The sequence below is a fragment of the Plasmodium berghei genome, assembly GCF_900002375.2.
Source record: "Plasmodium berghei ANKA genome assembly, chromosome: 10".
Classification (NCBI taxonomy): domain Eukaryota; phylum Apicomplexa; class Aconoidasida; order Haemosporida; family Plasmodiidae; genus Plasmodium; species Plasmodium berghei.
This window is the reverse complement of record NC_036168.2, coordinates 551,776-570,991: the sequence shown is the minus strand read 5'-3', so window position 1 is coordinate 570,991 and position 19,216 is coordinate 551,776. Positions and strand designations below refer to the sequence as shown.

The 19,216-nt window shown below is 21.1% G+C and overlaps 7 protein-coding genes across 7 annotated transcripts; 2 read left to right on the top strand and 5 right to left on the bottom strand.

The window, feature by feature from the left end:
• Positions 1–545: 545 nt before the first annotated feature.
• Positions 546–2,156, top strand: PBANKA_1012400 (RNA methyltransferase, putative; the record flags this gene model as incomplete). Its single annotated transcript, XM_034565203.1, has 2 exons — positions 546–1,723; positions 1,922–2,156. 2 exons carry the CDS (start codon positions 546–548, stop codon positions 2,154–2,156), a joined length of 1,413 nt encoding a protein of 470 aa, XP_034421923.1.
• A 98-nt stretch (positions 2,157–2,254) lies between these two features.
• Positions 2,255–5,632, bottom strand: PBANKA_1012300 (conserved Plasmodium protein, unknown function; the record flags this gene model as incomplete). Its single annotated transcript, XM_034565202.1, has 1 exon — positions 2,255–5,632. The coding sequence occupies one exon, from the start codon at positions 5,630–5,632 to the stop codon at positions 2,255–2,257; it is 3,378 nt and encodes a 1,125-aa protein (XP_034421922.1).
• A 1,184-nt stretch (positions 5,633–6,816) lies between these two features.
• PBANKA_1012200 (protein-L-isoaspartate(D-aspartate) O-methyltransferase, putative) lies at positions 6,817–7,918 on the bottom strand (the record flags this gene model as incomplete). Its single annotated transcript, XM_034565201.1, has 3 exons — positions 6,817–7,238; positions 7,434–7,587; positions 7,820–7,918. 3 exons carry the CDS (start codon positions 7,916–7,918, stop codon positions 6,817–6,819), a joined length of 675 nt encoding a protein of 224 aa, XP_034421921.1.
• A 1,555-nt stretch (positions 7,919–9,473) lies between these two features.
• Positions 9,474–11,402, bottom strand: PBANKA_1012100 (HP12 protein homolog, putative; the record flags this gene model as incomplete). The annotated part of the gene is made up of 1 exon (XM_034565200.1): positions 9,474–11,402. The coding sequence occupies one exon, from the start codon at positions 11,400–11,402 to the stop codon at positions 9,474–9,476; it is 1,929 nt and encodes a 642-aa protein (XP_034421920.1).
• Positions 11,403–12,363: 961 nt separating this feature from the next.
• PBANKA_1012000 (SF-assemblin, putative) lies at positions 12,364–13,274 on the bottom strand (the record flags this gene model as incomplete). Its single annotated transcript, XM_034565199.1, has 2 exons — positions 12,364–12,429; positions 12,546–13,274. The coding sequence occupies 2 exons, from the start codon at positions 13,272–13,274 to the stop codon at positions 12,364–12,366; spliced, it is 795 nt and encodes a 264-aa protein (XP_034421919.1).
• A 1,213-nt stretch (positions 13,275–14,487) lies between these two features.
• Positions 14,488–14,895, bottom strand: PBANKA_1011900 (H/ACA ribonucleoprotein complex subunit 3, putative; the record flags this gene model as incomplete). The annotated part of the gene is made up of 2 exons (XM_034565198.1): positions 14,488–14,598; positions 14,839–14,895. 2 exons carry the CDS (start codon positions 14,893–14,895, stop codon positions 14,488–14,490), a joined length of 168 nt encoding a protein of 55 aa, XP_034421918.1.
• Positions 14,896–15,515: 620 nt separating this feature from the next.
• On the top strand, positions 15,516–18,919 carry PBANKA_1011800 (HID1 domain-containing protein, putative; the record flags this gene model as incomplete). Its single annotated transcript, XM_034565196.1, has 4 exons — positions 15,516–15,729; positions 15,984–18,398; positions 18,497–18,591; positions 18,689–18,919. The coding sequence occupies 4 exons, from the start codon at positions 15,516–15,518 to the stop codon at positions 18,917–18,919; spliced, it is 2,955 nt and encodes a 984-aa protein (XP_034421917.1).
• Positions 18,920–19,216: the final 297 nt, after the last annotated feature.

Sequence of the window (19,216 nt, the reverse complement as noted above, 5' to 3'; positions counted from 1 at the left end):
AAAGAAAATAGGAATTGTAAAAAATGATGATGGGGAGGTTATGGTAAATTAAGATGGAGAAAAATAATGTTAAAAAATCAATATATCAATTGCTGTATGTATTATAGAATTTTTATAAAATTAGGAAAAATACAACATTCTATATTATTTATAGAAGTTTAAGACACATTTCTTTTGTTATCAAAAAAATTAATCTAACAACATTGCCTTGCATAGCTATTTTTTTTTTTGCACTTACCTAATATATGCAGTTTTCAAATTTATAAATATAATAAAAAATATGCAAAAAAGTAATAACATATTTATATGCATTTTTAAGTATATTAGCTTTGTTAGGCATGCAAAATTCGGAAAGTAAATTATATTGTTTGGTTGAATGGTATGTATGTATGTATATATATATATATATAATAAAAGATAAATAATAATAGCACAAATTATTTTATCCTTATTTCTTGTCGAAGAAATGCCTACAAAAAATATATTACTCGTTTGATAAAAAAGTAAAAAAAAAAAAAAGAGAACTCGCGGGGTTATTATTAATAATGAGTGACAACAAAAATGATGTAAAGAAGCTCATTAATAAGGAGCAAAAAAAAAAAAGGAGGATAGAAAAGGAAAAAATTGAAAGCGAACGAAATGGCCAAGAAGAAAATAATGACCACACTAAGAATATTTATGACAATTTACCTGATCAGTCAGAAAAAAAAAGTAGGGATAGTCAGGAAGAAAAGAATGATCATGTTAAGAATATTTGTGACAATTTACCTGACCAGTCAGAAAAAAAAAGTGGAGATGGTCAGGAAAAAGAGGGAAAGCTAAAAAATGAGAATAATAAAAATAAAGAAACTGATAGTAGTATTGTAAATGAAAATGAAAAAAAAATAAAGAAGATAAATGAAGAAATTAAAGAATTTATACCAAAAAGAATACCAAATATTAGTAGAGATTTAAGTGTGGATGTTTCAGTAGCAATACCAGCAACAATTATAAACAATAAAAATGATGTTATAAAATCGTATATATCAAGCTATTTAGCTAGAATATTCACAATTTTTTCAATTTCTAAAATATATATATATGATGATGGATTTGAATTAAATCGTAATGAACGAAATGAAATCAAAAATAGCATTTCACAGAAAACAAACAAAGATCATCCTTCTTGTTCAAGTACAGAAAAAAATGAGAATAATAAAAAATATGAATACTCTTATTTATGCAAATATCTACATTTTAATCTACAATATTTAGAAACGCCACAATATTTACGAAAACATATATTTCCTATTACAAATTTTTTAAAACATTCTGGGCTTATGAGCCCAGTAGATGCACCTCATCATTTAAGAAGTGATGAATGGCTTCCATTTAGGGAAGGAGTTGTTATAAAAAAAAATTCAAATAATATAATTGTTGATGTTGGTTTATTTTCAAATGTTTTGGTAGAAAATATTTATAATATAAATGTTGGAACTAGGGTTACTATTTTATTTAATTCAGATGGTTTTAACAATTTTAAAAATAAAAACACAAAAAATTTATTTATAGGAAAAGTTATACATCCATCAATGCCAAAATTGTATAATATTTATTGGGGATATACTATACAAATTTTAAAAAATATCACAGATGTGTTTGATATACAAGTAGATTGTATTATTGGTACATCTGAGAGAGGTGATCCTATTCAGGATCTTAAAACTCAAATTAAAAATGCTAAGTAAAAAACAAAAAATGGAAAAGATACATCAATGTGGACATATTTTCATAATTTTTATGGGTCATGTGTTTGTTGTGATTGTTGCTCTTCCGGTGGTTATAAATAATTTGTTTCTGTTTTTCTCTATTTTATTTTTTTATTTTTTTTTAATTTTTTTTTTATTTTTTTTTAATTTTTTTTTTATTTTTTTTTTTTCAGATCTATCCTAATAGTGTTTGGAAATCGAGATGGAGTAGAAGATTTGTTTATCAAAGAACGAGAAATAAAAAAAAACAAAATGTATACTGGAAAAAAACGAATAAAAGTTTTGAATAAAATATTAAAAAAATTTGACTATTTCATAAATACATGTCCAAAACAAACTTCAAGAACAATAAGAACTGAAGAAGCAATAAGTATAACATTGTCTCTATTTCAAAGCATTCTTAATTAAATAATATTTATACTATCTATATAATTACGTCATTTGGATATTTTATTGCTTTATTACTCTTAGAATGGTTTGATTATTCTATTACTATAATAGTATTTTTAATTTTGAAAATAGAGATTTATATCGGGGTTGAAATGTGACATGTTGTATATTTTCTTTGCTCTTATTCGTTTCTGATTAACTTGGAGATTTTCTTGTTCATATAATATACTTTTGAAAAGAACTTTCCACATATTTTTTATTTGTTTAGATTTTTGATCAATTATAAATTCATCTTGTTTTTGTTTTTGTGTTAAATATAAATTTTTAAATAATTTCAAATCCTTTTTTTTTATAACGATTTTATCAGCTAATATTTTCGGGTTTGATTTATTAACATTTTTCAAATATTTAGTATAAAAATATGGATTGTTATTGTATATGATTTTACAAGGAATATTATCTTTAATATTTTTAAATATATATTTAAGCTGAATATTATAGACACATATATCATCATTGTTTAGTTCAATTATATTATTAGGTTTTAAATGAGCAAGTAGTTTATTTTTCAGTTTTTGAATTTTTTCTTGTTTACTATAAATATAATCAAATTGGTTTGTTTTGTCCAACTTATTTATATTTTTATCTAAATTTTTAATGTCATTCGGAATAATGAAATAATTTGTATTTCTCATTTTTAGTTGGAACTCAGCATAAAGAGGGGTTTTAGATTTTGTATAAGAATCATATTCAAATCCTAAAGGTTGTTCACTATCACTTATATAATAAATTTTATTTTCTAAAAATTCTCGTTTTTTTAAATTATATAAATGCTCTTTTAAATAAACATTTTCGCCACCAAATAACCCTACCGAAACATTTGGATATATAATTTGATTTTTTTTTAACATAGATTTTAAAATATAGTAATTAGATTTTAAGAAATGTGTTTTTTCTTTGGGTATCATATTTTTTACATATAAATTATATAAATATTTATCATCATTTATATCTAAAATTTTTTCAAATTCATTATAATTTTTCGTTTTATTCATTTTATATGAAACATTTCGAAATGTATTTCTTATTAATGAAGACAATCGATTACCTTTGATTATATTTTTATTTAAACAATATTTTCTTTTTGAATATTCAGAAAAATTTGTAGATTTATTTCCAAAATTAACTGATGTATTACTATTAATTAATTTTAACTTATGTCTTATTGTAATATCTTTTAATATTCCATATTTATTTATAGAAATATATAAGTTATAATTATCTAAATTATTAAAGTATTTATACATATTTGTATTTATTAATATTTTTATATATTTATTATCAAAACTTTCTTTACACACTAATTTTTCATATTTATCATAAATAAATTCATTATAGCAACTTATAGGTTCATTTTTTAAAGTATTTATAAAATTAGACATATTTTTTATTTTATTATTTTCATGTTTTAATTCATTAATATTATTTATTAAATTATTTACATTTTTTTTTTTTATATTATCTAGGGTACCTATATTTGACAACGAGTTTATTATCTCTTTATTTTCTTCTTCTTTTTCAAAATTAAATAATTCAAAACTTTGTTTTTTTTGGAATTTTTTTTTTTTTTTTTTTCCAACAAATGGAGCCTCGGTTTTTATATGTATTACCATTAATATATTCTGGGGTTTTATAATATTATCACTATTTTTGTTAACATTTCGAATTATAAAAATTTTATTTTTGTGTTCAATATACATTTTCCCTTTATAATTATTGCATAGAACTTTAAACCCGTCATAAGTTTTACAGCTTTGTTCGTTTTGTTCGTTTAATTTGTTTAATTTGTTTAATTTGTTTAATTTGTTTATATTCATTGCAACTTGCTCAAGTTGGTATTTATGATTATTAACATTTTTGGGGTTTTCTTTTTTATTATTATTTTTGGAAATACTTGGGTTTGTTTCTATTTCATCTTCTGATGTTTCATTTATAATTATAACTTCATTTTCTGTTTCTTTTATGTTTGAATTTTTTTTATTTCCTATTTGGCAAATATCAATTATTTCAAGTTCCTTATTCGTTTCCTCTCTATATTCAGTATTACTATCTTGACTTTCATCAACGTCTTTTTCTATATCTGAATTTTTTCTACGATTTATAAATAAAGATTTAGAAAATTCAGAAATAGATGTTAATTGTTTTATTTTTTTTAAAGTTTTAATTTCCTCAGGATTTTGAGGTAATGGTAATAAAATATGAAAGATCTTTGTTTCATTTTGGTTAAAATTGCAATTTTTTGAAAAATTAAAAAAATTAAAATAATATATGTTATAACAAAAAAAGAAAGAAATCCATTTATTAAAGCTTGTTGAATAGCATTCTGAAAATATTTGAAATTGCATATTAGTATTTTTCACATTTTTTCCTGAATTTTTTCCAACATTTTTATCGAATGTGCAGAAGTTTTTTCGAATAAAAACGACATCCTGTTCAGATAGACTAGAAGTATCAATACTATCATCATTATTATTTTGAGAAATCAAATAATTATTAAAAAATATGTTTTTATTAATATCAGAATCATAATTATTCGTATATATTTTTATGATTTCATTTTCACGTTTTGTGTCTATATATTCAGGGTTAATGTCTGGTAATGTTATACAAATACGGCTTGGAATATTTAAATATCTGCATAAAGATATAAATAATAAATTTATCAATATATTGTTTCCTCTTTTTCTATTTATAGCTCTGATTAATCGAAATATATATGATCCACGAATATTTTTTTTAATTATGTTATCAGTGGCTACCCAATATGTATTATCTAAATTTAATTGAAAGTTATTTTTTATAAATAAAAATATATATATTGGATCTTTATATAATATATTATTATTATTATTTCCACTTTTATAATTTACATAAACTGAATAAATCATTGCTTGTATAAATTTATTATTACATAACTCATTTAAGAAATAAATATTTCCTAACCAACATAATAAAAATACTATCAATTTATTTTCTTCAATTTTTTTTTCTATATTTTTTTTTTTTAATTTTTTATAGTTTATTAATTCGTCTTTAATTTTTTCCTCATTGTATTTGTCATGTTTCATGGTTTTTCTTTTTTCTGCGTTTGTTTTTTCTTTTCCTTCATAAATAGAGGATTGAACAATTTTGATATCAGAACTACAACTGTGGTTACTATTTAATTCGGCTTCGTTGGAGTTACTATCATTTCCTTCTAAACAAATAAAATTTTTTTCATTAAAATCCAGGATAGTATTATATTGTAAGGCGTCTGATTTATTTTCATCATAATCGTCACTTAAATTTGGTTTATTTTGTAAAATTTTTAGTTCCTCCTTTCCAAATAATTCCTTATCGATATCGTTTAATTCACTATCATTACCTTTTTCTTTTTCTTCTTCTTCTTCTTCTTCTTCTTCTTCGATTTGTCTTTTTCTCGTTTTTTTTCCCATACTTTTTTTCAAAATTGTTCATATATTTTTCTATATATTCATTACGATTATTAACATTCCATATTTATTATTATTTTGTAATTAACACAAAAATATTCCCTTTTTTTATTTATCTATCAATTTCAAGTAGTTTAGTAATATATCATTTAATTTCCACACCCGCTATGATTACTTCTTTTTTTTTTTTTTTTTCACCATTAATTCAGTCAATTATATAAATATTTAAACAAGCCTCTGCAAAGCCATTTCTATTTTATTTTTCTATTTTTTTTCTATTATTTTTTCCTTTAAAAATTATATAAAACTGTAAACACATTTACTTGCGTTTTTGTGCTTTACATTATACACGTTTGAAATTTGCTTAATTATTTTTTAAATTAAAAAAAGTGCAAAAATATATATTTTTGCTTATATATTTGTAGCCTTGTTTTAAAAGGAAATAAATATTTATTTTATATCTTAAAAAAAAATTCCCAAATATTTTTAAACTAAATTATAAATATTATGAACAAACATGTGCTCATTCTTGAAATCAGTACGAGCATTCAAAATAAGCACATATATATATATGTAAATATGTATATATATGTATGCATGTATTTAAAAAATGTATTTATATATGTGTATAAATAAACTTTGACATTTTTTCTGTCAACACTTTAATTACATTAAAAATTATGTTTATTTTATTTTTCCTGAATTTGTATATTTGGTATATTATAGAATCCCGGTTATATGTATACACCTTTATGAGTGCATATACTTGTTGAAAATTGTACAAAAAAAGAACAAATAAATAAGAAATAGTCAGATATATTATATATGTTTATAAATAAAACTAATAAAAAATAATATATAAGTATGCTTATACATTAAAAAAACATGGTGGAAAGTGAAAGCTTAGCATAAACAAATCAGAAATATTCCGAAATAGCCTTGTATCGTAAAAAATGATTTTAAAGAAATGGACAACGAAAAAGGAATTTTGTTCAACAATCTTTGCAAATTCTTTATGATATATATGTCAATTCACCTCATATTTATTTTATTATATTTTTTTAGCATTTGTTATTTTTCCTATTTTATTAGAATGCTTCTATATGTTTCGTATAAATTGACAAAATCTTCAGTTCCTATAATACAAAATTATTTACATATTGATCTAAAGGGTTTATAATATTTCGTTAATTTTTCTTTAAAGTGACAAAACAAACATCAAATAATCGATCTTTAATAATTTTTCCATTTTTTTTTGTAATTTCATATAAAACTTGTGTTCGTCCTTCTTCTAATGGTATTATTAGTTTCCCATTTTCTGCTAATAAATTTATTAATATATCAGGAAGTTCACTAGCAGATGCACCGACATGAATAGCATCAAATAATCCTAATTCTTTTTGTTCTTTTTCATTTACTTGGTATATATTTTTGTGAATAATTTTAAAATTTTCTATATTTAATAATTCTGGTTTATCTTTTTTTATATTTTCAATTGAAAAATCCACTAAATCCTTTACTCGCTCTATTCCAATAACAAAAGAATTTTTATTTTCCAAAACGTTGGTCCGTATAGCCATGCACACAGTAAGGTATCCCGATCCCGATCCTATTTATGTCGTGAAAATTAAAAAGTAGAAAGTGGAAAAAATAAGCAAGCATTCGTTATACATACATACATACACATATATATATGTATATATATAAAGATGAGCAACCACGAGAGTGATAAATAGGATATGGTTATAAAATGAGGTAGATATAGCATTTTTTTTATTTTTTTTCCTTTTTTTCAAACACTTACCAACATCAATTGCCCTTGATCCAGGCTTCAATGCATTCATAAGCCGTTTTAAAGATAAGGCATGCATGTGCGGAGAAGATATAGTTACGCCATGGCTAATGTAAATCGGAGTGTCTACATATGGACTTTCTTTTATATATCGGCCTCGATCCACCTAAGAAAAATAGTTTTCATATATGTTTATGGAAAAGATCTTAATATATAATTTTTAGTATAATTCTTAAAACTATAACAAGTTTACACTTATATTTAGTAATACACACAAGTACAAGATGTATATACTTTAATAAAAGGAATTAAATACTTAGGTTTTACTTTTATTTTTATAATTTTTGCACTAAAAAATAAGATAGATATAATTATATTTATTTTCTTATTCAACAAACCTGTAACATAGTATCATATACATCATCATCGTCAATTATTCCTCTTCTTTTTAGATTATTAATTAAATCTCTGTGATTGTTTTCTACTAAAGCATACATAATATTTGAGGGGAGTGTGGGTTTTGTAACTTTTTTGTGTATATTATATTTCAGAGAGTTTATAAAAATATACTGATTAACTTTATTAGTGTGTTTACAAAATATAAAATTCGATGTTTTTAATTCAAATGGTAATTTTTGTAAAATCCTAAAATTTATATTTAATATATATTTGTATATTAGGAGTTTTAAAAGTGAATAAAACATATTGTATTTTTTTTAACGTTTTTTCCCATTTCCATTTTTTTTGTTTTATCTTTTTTTTTTTATACTATGTTAATTATTTTTTTAAGTACATTTTTATTAAGTATATGATAAAAGAACATGAAGTTTTTTCTACAAAATGTAAAAAACGTGATATGTGTACAAAAAAATATATATAATAATTGCCTATAAAATAGTAAAAAAAAAATATGACAAAATATAAAATAAAACATTTCTAGTAATAATACATAAGCTTGTTAACAATCCAATTTTAAGTGCTCATATTTTGTCTTTATAAAAAAAAATATTTGTTTAAATTTATTTATAAATAGTACATCAAAAAATAAAAAATTTATATTAGTTTTATTATTTTTCAAATTCTCATATATAAAAATTGTGAAAATAAAAATATTGAATTTTTCTTATTACACATTTTCACATTCACAATAAATAACAAATACTAGAATTAAGATCCTATATGTAGTAAAAATAAAACAATTTATTTTATACATAATAGTAGTGTGTATACGTTTTATATATATAGAGAAAAAAATATAATATTTTTATTTCCATACAAAATTAATTAAAAAAAATAAAAAGTTATAGTTATCGATTTGGTGTATGTGCCTGCTCTATTTTATTTTTTACAAAATATTACTTAAAGGCAAAAAATAAAAAATTAAAATAATAATGATGATAAAACCTTTTCATAATTTGAAGAGTTTATGTTTAAAAAAATAAATAAATAATAATGTAAATATATCATATGTAATTATGAAAATGTTAAACGGAGCTGTAAACAAAAGCGTAGTCAAATATAAAAATAAACATGTATTCACACAGTACATGAAAAAATAACGAAACAAGTAAAATATCAGATAATAAATACATTAATTTTATTTTATCATTGCTTAAAATATTAAGCATAATATTGATAAAGAAGTTAAAATGTATTTACGCAAAAAGCTATGGTATGTATACCATATTTTTGAAACTCATTTCATAAATAATCAATCAAAATATGTATATGTCTACATTTATAATACAGATAAAAAATAAAAATATTATTGTATATGCATGTTTGTTACGCTTGTAAAATAGCTACATATTTTTGTCTATATATAAAAATGCAGTTACTGTAGGTATTTAACATTTATTAAGATATATACTTGTGCGTTTTTCTGGTCAGCTTTTATGTTTATTAGTAGGTTCTCATTTTGTAAATTGAACATGTTTACATGCTTTACTAGAGCAATCGAATAATCTTATATTTATTTAAAAAAATTAAATTTACATGACTTGTTCATGCGATTTTGTACCTTTTTTTACGCTAATTTTGACGTATCAGTTTTTAAATCGTATTTTGCTTTTTTTTATTTGGTTTATTAATATTATTTTTCCTATCATTGTTTTCACGGTTTTCATTATCATCTATTTGAAATGAATTTTTTTTATGCTTTTCTTTTATATCATGATTATGTATTATATTTTCATTTTCATTCACATAGGTGTTATCTTGTGCAATATAATTTTTGGTAGTTGGGTTTTCTTCATTTATAATTGGCCTTATTTCGGTAGCTTGTTCATATTCGGTATTAATATTCTGATTTGTTAATAAATTATTAGGTTTATTTTGTAGGCTTTCATTTATATTTATATCATCAATTTGGTTAGAATATTCATTTGTTTTCATCGATTCTTTATCTGAAATATTTTGTTCATTTTCTTTTTCGAGGTGAATAGTATGTGTGTAATTTTGGGATTTATCAGTTTCGTCAAAATTCCCGACATTTTGTATATGAGGTGCATTAAATGGTTGTAATTCTTCGGGTATTAGTGAATTGTTTTTTTCATCAATATTATCTACATTTATTTTATAATTGTTTGTATGTTTTAATTCGTGAATAGCATTAACTTCATATTGGTGTTGTACTAACGGGGCTGGGGGGTGAATATTATTCTGTGAATTTGGTGTATCATTTTCAAAAATCGTGTTTGAATTAATCAAATTATTATCATAAAAAGAGTGTGAAGTTAAACTATTTAATTTATCTGCTACTCTTTTATTGTGTGGAATTTGAGTAATTGGCTTTATTTTACTAAAATTTTCAAATATACTATATGAGTTGTTAAGATGAAAATTTTTATTTATTTGTATATTGTGAGCATATAGAACTTCTTTCATTTCATAAATTTCCTGTCGTAATTCTTCAAATGCAGTTATATATGATTTCAAATCAGCTACTTCAGAATCTTTATTAGTATTATTTTTTTGATTTAATCGATTTTCAGAATTCATTAAAATGTTTTTTTGAGATGTTTCTAATATATATGAAAAGACACAAGTAGATATAATAACTATAATAGAAATAAGAATAAGTAAAATCGCAATTTTAAATATTTTTTTAGTTTTGAATTGTTTTTTAAGTTCCATAATTTTTTTGTCAGTTAATTTAACTCTGGTTTTATTATTATTTTTGACATTTATTTTATCATCTTTATTTTGTATATCTTGATAATATGGCAATATAATATTATATTTATATGAATATATATAACCTGCAATAGTGTTAATATAAGATGAAATTTTATTATTTTTAAAAAAATTTTTACTAAATTTTGTTTTATTAATACTTTCATTTTCTTGATCTTTAGATTTATTATCCATAGTATCAAATAAATAATAATTTTTAACATTATTATATTTATGATAATTTTTTTTTCTTTGGTAATTTTCAAACATTAAATTTTTGGTATTTTGATTATACTCTATATTATCCCCATCATTTTGTACATTATTTAAGTTAGTTTCCCTTGTAAAAAAAACTGCATTTCCTTTATTTTGATTTTCTTGAAAAATATGCATATCATTTTTTTTTCCAATATTTTCGATATTTAACATTTCATTGTTAAGGCCGTCAATTATCACGTTCATTCCTTCACCATCCATAGTGCTACTATCGGATTTTTTTTTTTTTAAAAAATAATTGTTTAGTTTTGTATTTCCATTTAATTTATCTTTTTCAATTTCTTCGTCTAAAATTATTATAGATAAATTGGGATTATTACTAATTGGGCTCTTATCATTTTCGTATATATTTTTTTTATGTAAATCATCATTATTTGTAAGTTTTATAAAGTAATGAATATTTTTATGATCATTATAATTTTTTTCAAAACATTCTTGGGAGCAATAAAATGCTTCTTTATTATGTTTCAAACAAACAGGACAACATATATTAGCACCTGTGGTTATTCCACATCCTGAACAGATCGTCATTTAGTTTTTTGAAAATTGTGAGGAAAAAAATTTGAAAAAAATATTATAACTTGATGCAAATGGGATAAGGGAAATGAGAAGGTATATTATACAATGTGCGCATAATTTTTTTTGTATTTTTAGTTATTTTTTTTATGTGGAAAATAAATTAAGTTTCCCCATAAAATGTACTTAATTTTTGCGGCAAAATTGTATATTATATATTATAAAATAAAAATATGAAAATGCATGCTTGTCAAATAAACTTTATTTTTTTGTGTACATATTATTATGCTTTAGTTTTTTTACTATACAAACTACAAATATATTTGTTTGTTCTTTAACAAAACAAAATATAAAAAATGTAAAAAAATATAAAAAATGTGAAAAAATATAAAAAATGTAAAAAAATATATGAATTTCCATAAATCTGGATAATCACAAAATACATAATTATAGACGTAAATTAATTTAACAATATTCGAAACGAGGGCATATTTGGGATTTTCTTATTTTTAAAAATTCGTACTATTTTGAGAAAATATTTTTTTGGTATTTTTATTTATGATTTGTTTCTCATATTTATTTACAATAGTAAGTGGAAAAATAGCTAAACATGTAAATAACAAACTTTTAATTAATGTTAAAAAATATTAAGTGCATATATAATATTATGAAGAGTGGAAATAAAAAAGGATACAAAGCGGGAATTGGCACAAAAGCTAGTTATCAAACAATTAATATCTCAATTTTTGTTTTTAAGAATTGTAAATGAAAAAAATAAAAAAACACAAAAACAAAAAATAAAAGCAACTTTGTTATGCATGCATAAGGATGATGGGGAAAGGGAATTGTTTTCTATATTTGAATAAAAATGAAATGTTGTAATAAACTAATTATATGTAGTGGGCCATCTTAGTATTGTATTGTATATTTTTTACATTTTTATGTTTTTTTTATTTTTTTTTTATTTTTTCCCAAATTAACTGCTTCGTGCAATGACCGATTGTAACGCCTTTTGCAAAATGCTTGTGTATTTATTCATTGCCTTGAAAATAAAAAATGATAAAAAAATAAAAAAAAAGTAAAACAATTCATAAGGGAATAAAATGATAAAAAAATAAAAACTATTTAGGATAATTTCACAAACTTTTTAATCATTACCTGTATAATATCATCATCTGATTTTTCTCTCTCTTTTATTGTTAAACTAAGAGCATCTTTAATTTCTTCAATTTCATCAATAAATAAATTTTTAAAATTAATATCGTCATCCAAATCATAATTTAATAATTTTTCACTTTCATTTTTAAGAATTAATAAATCTTCATGTTTAAAAGATATTTCACTTTGAATTTTACTATTTATATATGCATCAATATTTTCAATTTTACCAAATAATATATTATCTCTTTTTTTTTTATTATGCAGATATTTATTTATAATAATATGAAAATCAAATATTTCTCTTTTTAAGGTTATTAGTTCAGCTTGTATTTTCGTAGGCAAATCAACTTTTATTTGTCCTGTACCTTTTTCTAATTCTTCACATTTTTTTATAATTTTATCTAAATCTAAAGATATATTTTCTATTTTTGTTGTTATTTTATTTAGTACATTATTTATCATATCATTAGCACTTCGTTCAATTAATTGTTGTATATTTTTATTTTCTTCAATTCTTTTTTTGACTTCTGTATTTATATTTCTTTCAATTCTTAATATATCATATTTTACATCCTGATAAAAATTATCACTTTCCATTTTATTATTTTTTTTTTTTTCTGAAAGTCTTGAGTCAAATAAATTAACATTACACATTTTATTTTGTTTTTTTCCAAAATAAAAATTTAAGTTATCTTCTGAAGAAGTGGAAATATCAATATCCTTCATTTGTATAATTTACTTAAATATGTATGTGTGTATGCAGAATTTGGAAAATATTTGTTTTATGTTTTTAAAAATAAATAGATTATACGAATATATTTGTGTATATAACTAAATTGATAGACATATATTTCTCGAAATTACAAAAAAAAATAATAAAGGTGAAAAAAGACGGAATATTGACTTGTTGCATCCTCATTGCACAAATATATGTCAATTTATTTTGACTTAAAATATGACATACAGTTATTTATAATTATTTCCCCCCCCCCCCCCCAAAAAAAAAAAAATACATTTTTATATACCTTTTGTTAAGTTAAAGAATTTTCAAAAAATTGCTACTTATTTATTTCCTTTTAAATTGGATATATATATTGTTAATTATATTTTTTTTACAACACAAATTTTAAGCAAAAAAAATATATATTAACATACACGATATCATGCACTTTTTATATATAATCGTTCTAGTTGCTTCTTTTTATTTGGATATTATTTTTAATGATAATATTAGAATGTATTTCGACTTTTATAGTCCCTTTTGTTTTTTATTTTCGCTCAATTCAATGATTAAAACATGGGAAAGATAAAAAATAGTATAAGGAAATAATTGTTTATTTTTTTTTTCAGAACACAATATATAGTTTTGTAATTTATATATTTGTCTATATCCAACATAATTTGTTAGATTTATATAATTAAAAAAAATGAAAATTATAGAATTTACAAGTATTTTATATTTATTTGTGTTTTTAAAGATATATAATATATTTTATGTATGTAGAAAAAGGCGAAGTTTACTTTAAAAAAAAAATACACACACTGTTAATTCATATATGCTTAAATAATTTTTTAAATACATGCATATATATTATTGCTCTCTTTTATTGTTTGAAAAAAACAAAAACAAGTATATAACTTAATTCAAGCATATTATATTTAATATTTTCAAGGATATAATAATAACTTAATTCAATATATATGGAATATAATAATATTTCCTCGTCATATATTTATCAAAAAAATAAAGTTTACTTAAAATAGTAATTTCAATTATTTTCACATATTTAATTATATACAATAATAAACTGATTTTTCCTGTCCAGAATTTCACGATTTAATATTATATATATATATATATATGATGAAATATGGTAGAAATAAATAAATTATATCTTTTCTGTAATATATTATTTATCAAATATACATTATAAAAAACCTACAACAAATTAAATCGCTTTTTAATGGCTATTCTTTGAGATGAAAATTTATCGTCTGGGGAAAATCGGCAAGGATGGGCCGAAAATGTTACATTTCCATTGACAATATGCTAAATAAATAAATAAAACAAATAATGATAATAATAATAATATAGTATAGCATAGTATAATTTATATGCCAAAGGGATAAAATAAAACAAAGATATTACAAGGTGCTATTATACATATTTGTGATAAACATTTATAATTCAATGTAGGCATGAATAATATATATTCTAAATGAAAAAAATATAATTATATTTATTTACATATTTGATTTTTTTTAATTTGTTTTTATATATTTTCTATACCTTGATAGTATAAACTCTTTTCCCATTTTCATCCAAATAATATCTTAGCGTATACATTTTGATGAGTTATATTTTTCAAATTTGTTTGGGTACTTGAAAGTTTATGGATTATTTAATATAAGTAAAAAAAAGGAAAATACATAAATCGTACTTTTGTATTTTTCATTTAACTAAATGATATGTTTTTATTAAAATTTTGGCAAATTATAATGCTAAAGTTGTTGGATGTTTTTTATATTTTTTTAATATATTTTGACATTTTTTTTGATATATTTTGGTGCTTGAAGTTAGATTTAATGGAAAAATAGGAGGAATATTACATGCATATAATTTATATTACGCATATTAGTTTACAAAAATTAATTGGTTTATTTTTGTTATTTAAAAAAAATATTATTTATATTATTCTTATTCACATAATTGAAAAATATTTTTATTTTCACATATACTCATTTTATATTATTAGTATAAGGGCGGTTTAGCATGCATATATATTTTTTTTGGCGTTTTTCCTTAAAAAATATATAGATTGGTATAATAAAATAAGTAGTAAGTTATAATTTTATTTATATTATAATTTGATAAATGTTTTTATTTTATATTTTATTATTTTTATATTGGTTACTTTTTTTTTCTTTTTTTTTCATTACACCGTTATTAAGAAATAAACATGAGTTATGGGGCAAAGTAATGCAAAACACATTTACACAGTTTTTGATAAATCGAATCCAAAGAAATTTGATGAAACTGATTTATATTCAGAACTATTATATTCCTATAATAATCTCAAACAATATGATTTTTATTTTGTTAACCATATTGTAGATAATGTAGAACATTTGACTTTATTTTTTAAATTTTTAATAACAACCCTGGAAAGAGTTTTGACAGGTTAAGACTAAATGCCATTTTGTCCACAAAAAATATACATGGAAATGTGTGAAATGCATTTTCAAATAATGATGGGTTTGATAAAATATGACGTTACATTTTATTATAAAAGAAAACAATACATATGTACCTTTAAAATAAATATACGTTTTGCATATTTCATGGTAACATAATTTTATTTTTGTATGAATAATGTTAGCTAATTTATATAAACTTTTTTTTATGTAAAAATTTTGTTACTTTTCGATTTATAGGGCAGGATGATAAATATATTAATGATTGTAATGTGTGTATAAAAATATGTTTGTGTATTTTTCCAGTACTTCAATATAATTATAAAAAAAAAGAAATATTTAATTTAATGTGGAAAGAAAATAATTTCGAAAATTTAGTATGTACAAATTATGTTTGTAATAATATTTTGATATTACATATTTTTAATTTTTTATTAATAATCCTTTTTACTGAAAATATAAGTATTAATAGTAGAAATCAGAATGATCACAATAATTATAAACATCGAAATAATATTGTACTAGCCAAAAATACTATTGATATATATAAACTTTGGCTAGTCAAATTAGTAACATATGAAGACAATGCTGAAACTTCAAATATTATTACAACTAATAATAGAAATGCTACTTTTACAAATTCGATAAATGAATATAATATAAATAATAAATTAAATGATGAAAATAAAAATAAGGAATTTTTTGAAAACGAACAAACTCAAAATGTTGGAGATAATAAAGAAATGAATGAAGAAATAAATAAAATTGATGAATGGCCAAATAAAAATAATATATTGGTTAATAATAGTAATGAAAATAATAAATACATATTTACAAATGATATAAAATATATTGAATATTGTGAAGTTAGTGATAGAAGGGATAATGACAAAGATATTATAAAATATAATAACACTATTGATTTAAATTTAATTAATAATAGAATAAATATATTAAAATGTCTATTAATACTTTTAAGTTCATATATGTATAATGATAATAATAATTATTTAGAAGAAAAAAATATGTATTTATATCTTTTTACTAGTGGGGATATATATTTTAGTTCCAACTTGTTTATTTCATTATTAAATGTAATTTATGATAACGAATTTAATTATTTCAATTTTTATTTTTATAATGATACATATCTAGAATTTTATAACTTGTGCATTCATGTTTTAAATATATTAATCGATTTTAATCCATTTGTTTTACAAAATAATAAAAAAGTGCATTATATAAATAGCGCTTTAGACTATTTTTTTTCGGTCAAAAAATTTTCTGGTAAGCCAAAAAGGGAAGCAGCCAATGAAGAAAGCGTGAAAAGTAAAAAGGAGAGAGCGAAAAATGGAGAGGACAATGACAATAATTCTGAGCAAGTTGGTGCTAAGCAATTAAAGAGGTTCTATTATTTTGATTCAATTATATGCAGCTATTCTTCTGAAGAATCATATAATTCTTCTGATAGCATTAAGGAATATGGAAATGAAGGAAATAGTAGTAAAAAATCTAAAGTTAGAGAAGCTATTTATAATTTAAAACGCGCTTTGAAAATAAAGAGGAACTATTTATCAATAAATAGATATAATAGTAGTGCAAATAATGAGGATACCGATTATTATGAGTATATAAAAAATAGTAAAAAAATAAAATATTTACAAACAAGAAATATATTTTTAGTTATGTTACGAAATTTGGAACTAAATTCAATAAAATATATTTATAAAGGTGTTTTAAATATGCTAATAAGTTATAAATTATACTTTGAAAATTATGAAGAAGATATATTTTTTATAAACAATTATTTATGCTTGTTTTGGAATATTATGAATAACAATAAATTGCTTGTAAAATATGTGAAAAATCATAATAGTAGTATGTTTTTATTTTATATATTATATATATTAATATGTTTTAATAATAAACGAAAGAAAGAAATGCAATTGTTTTCCGACATAAAAAAAAGTGAACCATTAAATGGAGGAAGTAAAAGTTTTAATAACAATGGAAATGATGAAAAACATATGAACAATATAAAAACTGAAAATTTAAATAATGAAAAATATTTTTATAACAACGAAAAATTTAATATATCAAACAAATGTGACGAATTTAATATTCGTAAAATTGATGGATTAATATATATATGCTTATTTATAATATTAAAATTATCATCAAATTCAATTGTATGTAAAAATTTAAATCAAAAATATAATCAAAAAATAAAAATAAATTCCCTTATAAAAAATGTGCACCAATTTGAAACTTATGTTGACTTTTTAATATATGCTTTATGTTTGTTAGTTAATGACAATATATATTTTTTAAAGTTCGAACGAATTATAGATATGTCTATTATTATACTTACAAATATCAGTGTTTATATAAAATCAATGAACATATATTCCTGTGAATGTATAATTAATATTTTGAAAAAAATATTAAAAAAAGAATGGATATTATCATCACAACATCACCATTATGCATTATTTCTTTTACTGGATTTTATCAATAATATTTTATCTCACAATTTAAATGATAATTATAATCTTGTTTATACCATTATAAAGAACAGAGATGTTTTTGTTTCCATTAATAATTTGGATGTTTCCTTAAAAGATTGTTTTATTTTCACTCCAAACTTAGGCAAAGGTATGTTTTTCCCTAGATTATATGCACTGAGATCATTAGGTACCCTATTTATTGCTATTCATAATTTCACTATTTATTTTTCTTCGCTTATTCATCAGATTATTGGGTGCCCACCGAAAGTTGGTTATCCAACTGGAAAAATAAACTTCCTCTTCATTTCGTTAATGCCATAATTTATGATTTGGCTAGTATGGTAAGAATTTTTTTCGATTTTTCGTTAACTTTACCTTAATTGTTCATATTTTTTTTCACATTTTATTAATTTTGTGTGCAATTTTTTTTTTGTTCAGATTGAAGAAGAGTGCGATAAAAATGAAATATTGGATCATAATGAAGTCGTAAATTTAATAAAAAACGAATGCTCAATAATAAAAAATGAGAAAATACCGTTTATCATAAGAAAATATGAAAAAAATATTTTTCTGTCTAAATGGGTTACAAATTATATATATTTTTTATTATTTTTCCATTTTTATAAGCAAAATATTTTTATAAATAATGGAATTAAGTTTATATTTTAATTAGAAACTGATCAGTTACATTATATGTATATATTATCAAAAATAATGCACATCTGCATTATTGATATGTTTAAAAATAAAACATTTCATATACTTTTTTTTATGTATTTACGAAAACCGTAATATTTTTTTTATGTAAATAACTTGGAACAAATATACTAACATTTATATGTGCATATTTTGGATAATATTATATTATATAATTTGGAAAGGAATATATTTCCTTACAAACACGAAACGTATAAGGTAGTTTTGGGTACATTAGTGAAAATATACAAAGTAATAGCATCTAGTTTG